The 9,092-nt window shown below is 33.0% G+C and overlaps 1 protein-coding gene across 1 annotated transcript; it reads left to right on the top strand.

Moving 5' to 3' along the window:
• The first annotated feature begins 480 nt into the window (after positions 1 to 480).
• LOC139892481 (iron-sulfur cluster assembly protein 1-like) lies at positions 481 to 4,401 on the top strand. The gene is made up of 3 exons (XM_071875583.1): positions 481 to 892; positions 1,891 to 1,945; positions 4,075 to 4,401. The coding sequence occupies exons 1-3, from the start codon at positions 610 to 612 to the stop codon at positions 4,220 to 4,222; spliced, it is 486 nt and encodes a 161-aa protein (XP_071731684.1). The 5' UTR covers positions 481 to 609; the 3' UTR covers positions 4,223 to 4,401.
• The last annotated feature ends 4,691 nt before the right edge of the window (positions 4,402 to 9,092 follow it).

The following is a 9,092-nucleotide window of genomic DNA, read 5'->3' as shown; positions in this document are numbered from 1 at the left end:
TCTAAAACAATTAAGAGGCAGATACATAGGTATGTTGTTACCAAATTCAAAATTACCCCCACAACATACATGAACAACAAATGCTTCATCATTACTACAGCTCATTAATACACAAATTAGTGAAAAAATGAATAAAAGTGTACCTTAACGATGCTCTAATGACATGATCTATTTAGAAATGAAGTGAAATAAAATTGGTTGTCTGGAGTTCTAGCCTCAATAAATACACAGGAACAAAATCTTATCCGTAAAAGTATAAAAAATCTAACAAAATCTTATCCAGAAATTAAGAAAAATCTATCCTGATAAGGCGCAAGACCTCAAGGACACAAGTCATGAACCTTCCATTTCGCTCGTCTAACCAGTAAGCCCAACAGGTAGCTGATATTGAGTAATAATGATTAATGGGCTTTCTGGGTTGATCCGAATGTCTCAATCGCGAACCCCGACCCGACTTTCTTATTTCCCCCAAAACGAACACACGTACGTCAATTACTCTCTATCCAACCAATTTCATTTTTCATATCATAATAGGTCATAACCCGAAACCTGAAATCACATCGGAATTGATTAAATTTTTATTCAATCGGTTACAGATAATCACGAAAAATGTTGAGACACGCAACAAAGAGGATTCTAGGGTTTACACCGGTGGTGAATCGAATTCAACCGAGGTTCTACCATGAGAGGGTCGTGGATCATTACAATAATCCACGTAATGTCGGTGCGTTTGATAAGAATGATCCGACGGTTGGAACGGGGCTCGTTGGTGCACCTGCTTGTGGTGATGTAATGAAGCTTCAAATAAAGGTTGATGAAGAAACTGGAAAGATAACAGATGCTTGTTTCAAGACCTTTGGTTGTGGTTCTGCTATTGCTTCTTCTTCTGTTGGTTAGTTTTCTGTTAATTAAAACCCTATTCTGTATTCTTATGTCAGTGGATTATATATCGTTTACATTTTTTTGTAATTTTGTATTCATACATCTGAAATACATGTTTTTGTAGATTGAATTGTTAAGATGCTTACTTATGTTCTGAATTACTTTTAGGCCATGTTTTATCTGGATTGTATGATACAGGAAATGATTGATTTGTAGTCTAATTTAGTTTATGGTGTTCGGTTAAACTGTATGGAAGAATGTTATGGTGTAGCTTTGGTCTGTTTTGAATTATAACCTTCATTTATGCTCTTTTAAGCTTGTTTTAAGTAGGGCTGTTTACATGAGTGCGTAAGTTAGTTACGGAGTTTCTTTTATCGCTTTGTTGATAACCATAGTTGAAAACTTGAATAAGTGGTTCAGCTAAGCGGGTGGGGGTTATTCTATAAACTGCAGTTATTTTTATCTCAACTATGAGGGGATCTGTAATCTATTGGATATTTTTTTGAATAATTGTAATAAGTACGTGTATATAATGTATTAAAAGTATAAACAGTCACACCAAAAATCTCGCTTTTCTATGTTTAGATAGTTTAGGTTAAATTAACGTTTTTGTACTTAAATAAAGTCTTTGTTTTCGTGCCCATGGTTTTGCATAAAATCCCCTTAATCGATCTTCAAGAAGAACTGAACAATTGAAATTTGATGTCATCAACATTTAGTTGTGAAGCTCCGCTCTTTATTTGTGAAATACAGTATTATTTTCCTCAAAAAAAGAAAAAAAAAACTATGTGTGCTCTTTTTTGTAACCGACGGGTGTGCATCCTTTTTTTGTTAGGGCGTCTTGACGGATATGAGCAATAGCTTTAGGTCTCTTATGGTGCTAGATTAGAATATTGTATCTGAGAATACTTGTACGAGAGTTTGAAGATGGATTATGTGCTGAAGATTTAACATTTGTTGGATTTTGTTGCATTATAATAATTACTTTAATTGTTAACTTTTTTTCAGCTACTGAATGGGTCAAAGGAAAACAGATGGAAGAAGTTCTGACCATCAAGAACACGTGAGTTACAGTACCATCTTTTTATATTTTTCTTGCATGTTGTGATTTATAACTCATCTTATCATGAATTACCATTATTAGTGCAACTTCTGATTGTGATAATCTGCAGTAGTCAATATCACCGACTGAAACTATTAGTACAATGAATCCCAATTTTAGTGAACTCCAGCAGTCTTTTAGTTGGATAATGTATATTGTATATTAAACATCAAACATTACAATAATCAGAGAAGGATAATAGAATTAATCTAATACAGATTGGATAAATAATAAGATATACTTTGCCACTTTGGTAAGCTAATATATACTGCACATATATAATGTTAAGGACGGTAAACTAGTGTTTCAATCTTTATAACTTTATTGCCGTGCTACCCACGTAATGTACAATGATTTTCCTTTCATGATTTCTCTATCTCTATCTTTTTTTATTTGGCATATCAATTAGCTGTTTCTCTGGTGCTGTTTCACTTCTCTAAACATGTCAGAATGAATATTTTCGGACAGAACATATCTTTAGGGTTAACAAGAACATTGGTATAAATGAGGACTCCACAAACAGTGGTGGAGTTTAGTTTGATTAATTGCAAAAGACATCTGCGCAACAAATCATAGTAATAATTCATTTTTTTTTTTTTAAAGTTGTAGGTCTTTCATTTTATAAGACTATTGTACGTGACGAAACGAAACTAAAAACCTAAAGGAAAGGGATAAATTTTAAGACTAAAAGGAAAATACGCTTTATTTAAATAGTGAAAGAAAGAACCTTATGGAAATTAGAAAGGAGAAAAAATACACAATATTATGGCGTAACTTGCATGAATTACAACTTGAGCTACACTTGTTCACTTGATTTTGATGTCTTGAAAAGCTTAGAATGTCCTCCACCACTATATTTGTTACGTAGTAATGTAGTGCATGCTTGAAGGAAAATACTTTATAGCTCAATTTGCTGAAAATTAAATTTGGGCTTTATTGTAGGATTCATTTATTTTTTTAGTGAAGCTTGCACATTTGCCCTAACCGCCTTATTGCCTCAGTTCTTTTGTTTAAATTTTTAAAAACCTTCTTAGCTTTTGCCTTCATCATTAGACCTTTATAGATGTTCGATAGATTACTGAATTCAAGAGTTTGTCATGCTTTTTAAAATCTTATTCGATTCTAATGATAGGCTCCCTGGTCGCGTCTCTTTTTTACTCGTTTGTCTGATTTTGTATTTCCTAGTTTTTTCATTCATTGGTGAATAGCTACGATTATATCTTATGTATAGAAGATAATCTCTTATCATCTGCCCAGTGGTCCATTTAAAGTACCTTCGAAGGTCACTTGCTTACATAGCTCTTTTTAATTGCCTCTCTGAAAACTGAAGGGACAAAAGTATCTGAGTGTAAAATTGAGGGAATGGCCAGCAATGCAACACTTGCCCTTTGATAGAACAGTCAGCAATGCATAACTACTCAAAAAAATTTGCACAAAAGTAACAATAGCTTTTGCATATATTGTTTAACCTGTCTCACATGCTAGCCTCATTGCATGCCGTATCTGCTACTTAAAGCAAGAAGCAAGTTATTCCTCTTCTAGTTGATAACAGAAGTCCCTCTGTACCATCCAAAATATCATCAGTTGTTTAACCCGGTTAATTTTTTCGTGAACCCTTGATAATATTTTTAGGAAATTCTTGGGCATCAAGAAATAGCAGTTCAGTTATAACCTAAAATATGTAGTGTAGTTTTTGGGCTTTCCTGCAAGGTCAAATTGCATGAACATATTAAAACTATTTCAGTTGACTCAATGCACCCAATATATACGCAGTCTCAAAGTGGTGAGAATTTGAAGCCACGTAGTTACGATAAGGCTAATTTTGGATTATTTTTTAGTTTTAACTGAGTCAAAGAAATTAATCTAAGCTATAATGCGTAGGTAAACGTCTCTTGTCAATATTTCTGGATTCATATTATTATTCTAAGAATGTGGTTTATGTAATTATATAACGTATCAATTCTAAATGTCAGTATTTTAATAGGCATGCACTGTAACTGTTATTAGCTAGCAATTGAAATGAAACCCTGATGCTATTTTCTCGTTTTTCTTTTTTTTTTTGTTTTTGTTGACGGATATGAATTTTGCAGAGAAATCGCAAAGCACCTGTCCCTTCCACCCGTGAAACTCCACTGCAGCATGCTTGCCGAGGATGCCATTAAGGCAGCAGTCAAAGACTATGAGACTAAACGTGGTAAGAAAGTAGTTTCTACTACCGATAAGGCTGCCGAGGCTTGATCGTACCTACCTGTTTGGGCACCCGAAACATATAATTTCACATTCTCATGAACAATGTCATTTTTCATTTCTGTAATTTTCTTTTTTGCTTTATTTCCTTTTCTAGTGTGATAAGTAGTTGAAACTTGAAATAGATATGTATTTATTGAAACCGAGGAATAAGTTTCAACTGTTGTGTACATCTTGTGTAACTTTTGTATTGCAGTACTTTTCTATAGATATGAAATATTGGATGATGTCTGAATATTTCTGTATTCTTAGATGTTGATTATGACTGGGAGTCGTTTTTGGGTTGATTTAGTTTCTATTCTAAGTGTCAGTTTAGATCTTTTTAGTTTTGACAATACATTCTGATAGAACTTTGTTAAGTGGTTTCTCAATATTCACTTTCAGCAATTAAGCTGATGAAAATTTGTTGGGTGAACAACTTAATGTCAACACTTGGTTGATGATCTAAATTCTAAGCTGTCATAAACAATGGGAAAAACAACTGTAAAAGTGTTGGTGTAATCCCTTATCTTTCTATGGATATGGATTTCGATCCGGTATAGAACTTGAAGCTTCATTGGGATTTAGGCTCACTTAACGGTTAACACATTCTTCATGTTCATGCTAGAGGATGATTAGTATGCGGCTCAACTTGATTATCTCGTAATCATTTTGACCCTTTCTCTAAGGAGTATTTTTAATTAGATATATGCAGTTTAACTGGGTTATCTCGTGATCGTTTCGATTCTTTTCCCTAGTTATTTCAAGATGTGCTATTAGTGGGTTCTGATTCAATTCAAGTAATGATAAAACAAGGAGGAATGATGATACTAACAAAAACTTTAATGCAAAACACGATCACCAACATCCTTTTATTTGAATGACTTCAATCGGTATTATTATTGTACTTGTTTTGTCATCTGTACTTGTTCAATAATCTTTGTGTATGTATGCTATTTCATAAATAAATAAATAAACTCTACAATTGCACTAAAATGCATTTTCTCTTTTTAATTCAACGTTATAAAGTTTTAAGGGGTTTTTTTCGAAAAAACTTAATAACATATAACAGATCTGGAGATCAACAAGTACTACCGATACATCAAGAATCCAAACCAAGCGAGAACACCCGACTACCCACCAAGAAACCTCCACGACCAAATCCCTAAGCGAGAGAATGTCACTGAGAGTAAAGCCACGAAGCAACCTGGAGGACACCGACAGCTGATTCTGCCAAAAAGATTCATGCCGGAAAAAACCCCAAAAAGCACTGATCACTTCACCACCATGGAGAAGGAGACAACAACAAAGAGCTGCAACCTGGAGGACACCGATAGCGGATTCCGGCCAAAACGGTTCATGCCGGAAAACCCCCCAAAAAGCATTGATCACTTCACCACCATGGAGAAGGAGACAACAACAAAGAGCTGCAACCTGGAGGACACCGACAGCGGATTCTTGCCAAAACGATTCATGCCGAAAAGAACCCTAAAAAACACGATCACTTCACCACCACGAAGGAGACAACAACAAAAGGCTCCAACAACCACCAAATCATGTCACTTGTTAGTGCTAAAGATTCAGATAAAGGAATGCAAATTGAAGTAGCGCCTTTGCAATATTAGTAGGCAGAGTATCAATAGGGTACTCGTCGTCAGGCCAAGGAGAACAATGGAAGCCGGAGATAAATCGAGCTCTAGTAGTGAAGCACAAAAGATTTCGACGAAGCTGCAAAACTATAAGGGTGCAAACCAAAGTCCCACATCATATATGAAAAAATTAAATGTGTGCATATAAGTCTAGTGAAATGTCCCGTTCTTATTGATTAAAAACGTTCCATATTAATTGATTTCGTTGCGAGGTTTTGACCTCTATATGAGACGTTTTTCAAAGACTGCATTCATTTTAAAACAAGCCATAACCTTTATTTCATCAATAAAGGTTTAAAAAGCTTTACGTAGATTATCAAATAATGATAATCTAAAATATCATGTTTACACACAACCATTACATAATGGTTTACAATACAAATATGTTACAACAAAATAAGTTTCTTGAATGCAGTTTTTACACAATATCATACAAGCATGGACTCCAAATCTCGTCCTTATTTAAGTATTCGACAGCGGAAGCTCTTAATAATCACCTGAGAAGAAACATGCTTAAAACGTCAACAAAAATGTTGGTGAGTTATAGGTTTAACCTATATATATCAAATCATAATAATAGACCACAAAATTTCATATTTCAATACACATCCCATACATAGAGATAAAAATCATTCATATGGTGAACACCTGGTAACCGACATTAACAAGATGCATATATAAGAATATCCCCATCATTCCGGGACACCCTTCGGATATGATATAAATTTCGAAGTACTAAAGCATCCGGTACTTTGGATGGGGTTTGTTAGGCCCAATAGATCTATCTTTAGGATTCGCATCAATTAGGGTGTCTGTTCCCTAATTCTTAGATTACCAGACTTAATAAAAAGGGGCATATTCGATTTCGATAATTCAACCATAGAATGTAGTTTCATGTACTTGTGTCTATTTTGTAAATCATTTATAAAACCTGCATGTATTCTCATCCCAAAAATATTAGATTTTAAAAGTGGGACTATAACTCACTTTCACATATTTTTACTTCGTCGGGAAGTAAGACTTGACCACTGGTTGATTCACGAACCTATAACAATATATACATATATATCAAAGTATGTTCAAAATATATTTACAACACTTTTAATATATTTTGATGTTTTAAGTTTGTTAAGTCAGCTGTCCTCGTTAGTAACCTACAACTAGTTGTCCACAGTTAGATGTACAGAAATAAATTGATAAATATTATCTTGAATCAATCCACGACCCAGTGTATACGTATCTCAGTATTGATCACAACTCAAACTATATATATTTTGGAATCAACCTCAACCCTGTATAGCTAACTCCAACATTCACATATAGAGTGTCTATGGTTGTTCCGAAATATATATAGATGTGTCGACATGATAGGTCGAAATATTGTATACGTGTCTATGGTATCTCAAGATTACATAATATACAATACAAGTTGATTAAGTTATGGTTGGAATAGATTTGTTACCAATTTTCACGTAGCTAAAATGAGAAAAATTATCCAATCTTGTTTTACCAATAACTTCTTCATTTTAATTAACTAACCCAAAACAGCCCGCGGTGTTACTTCCACTTTGAGTTTAACCATAATTTTTGGATATAGTTTCATGTTCATAATAAAAATCATTTTCTCAGAATAACAACTTTTAAATCAAAGTTTATCATAGTTTTTAATTAACTAACCCAAAACAGCCCGCGGTGTTACTACGACGGCGTAAATCCGGTTTTACGGTGTTTTTCGTGTTTCCAGGTTTTAAATCTTTAAGTTAGCATATCATATAGATATAGAACATGTGTTTAGTTGATTTTAAAAGTCAAGTTAGAAGGATTAACTTTTGTTTGCGAACAAGTTTAGAATTAACTAAACTATGTTCTAGTGATTACAAGTTTAAACCTTCGAATAAGATAGCTTTATATGTATGAATCGAATGATGTTATGAACATCATTACTACCTTAAGTTCCTTGGATAAACCTACTGGAAAATAGAAAAATGGATCTAGCTTCAACGGATCCTTGGATGGCTCGAAGTTCTTGAAGCAGAATCATGACACGAAAACAAGTTCATGTAAGATCATCACTTGAAATAAGATTGTTATAGTTATAGAAATTGAACCAAAGTTTGAATATGATTATTACCTTGTATTAGAATGATAACCTACTATAAGAAACAAAGATTTCTTGAGGTTGGATGATCACCTTACAAGATTGGAAGTGAGCTAGCAAACTTGAAAGTATTCTTGATTTTATGTAACTAGAACTTGTAGAATATATGAAGAACACTTAGAACTTGAAGATAGAACTTGAGAGAGATCAATTAGATGAAGAAAATTGAAGAATGAAAGTGTTTTCAGGTGTTTTTGGTCGTTGGTGTATGGATTAGATATAAAGGATATGTAATTTTGTTTTCATGTAAATAAGTCATGAATGATTACTCATATTTTTGTAATTTTATGAGATATTTCATGCTAGTTGCCAAATGATGGTTCCCACATGTGTTAGGTGACTCACATGGGCTGCTAAGAGCTGATCATTGGAGTGTATATACCAATAGTACATACATCTAAAAGCTGTGTATTGTACGAGTACGAATACGGGTGCATACGAGTAGAATTGTTGATGAAACTGAACGAGGATGTAATTATAAGCATTTTTGTTAAGTAGAAGTATTTTGATAAGTGTATTGAAGTCTTTCAAAAGTGTATAAATACATATTAAAACACTACATGTATATACATTTTAACTGAGTCGTTAAGTCATCATTAGTCGTTACATGTAAGTGTTGTTTTGAAACCTTTAGGTTAACGATCTTGTTAAATGTTGTTAACCCAATGTTTATAATATCAAATGAGATTTTAAATTATTATATTATCATGATATTATCATGTATGAATATCTCTTAATATGATATATATACATTAAATGTCTTTACAACGATAATCGTTACATATATGTCTCGTTTAAAAATCATTAAGTTAGTAGTCTTGTTTTTACATATGTAGTTCATTGTTAATATACTTAATGATATGTTTACTTATCATAGTATCATGTTAACTATATATATATATATATATATATATATATATATATATATATATATATATATATATCCATATATATGTCATCATATAGTTTTTACAAGTTTTAACGTTCGTGAATCACCGGTCAACTTGGGTGGTCAATTGTCTATATGAAACATATTTCAATTAATCAAGTCTTAACAAGTTTGATTGCTTAACAT

Source organism: Rutidosis leptorrhynchoides, chromosome 2 (assembly GCF_046630445.1).
Source record: "Rutidosis leptorrhynchoides isolate AG116_Rl617_1_P2 chromosome 2, CSIRO_AGI_Rlap_v1, whole genome shotgun sequence".
NCBI lineage: Eukaryota > Viridiplantae > Streptophyta > Magnoliopsida > Asterales > Asteraceae > Rutidosis > Rutidosis leptorrhynchoides.
The sequence above is the reverse complement of the archived record's forward strand: the minus strand, read 5'-3'. Positions and strand labels throughout refer to the sequence as shown.

Coding starts and splice junctions, on each gene's coding strand:
- LOC139892481 (XM_071875583.1), top strand. CDS start 610: ATGTTGAGACACGCAACAAAGAGGATTCTAGGGTTTACACCGGTGGTG. Junction 893..1,890: donor TATTGCTTCTTCTTCTGTTG/GTTAGTTTTCTG, acceptor ACTTTTTTTCAG/CTACTGAATGGGTCAAAGGA. Junction 1,946..4,074: donor GTTCTGACCATCAAGAACAC/GTGAGTTACAGT, acceptor TGAATTTTGCAG/AGAAATCGCAAAGCACCTGT.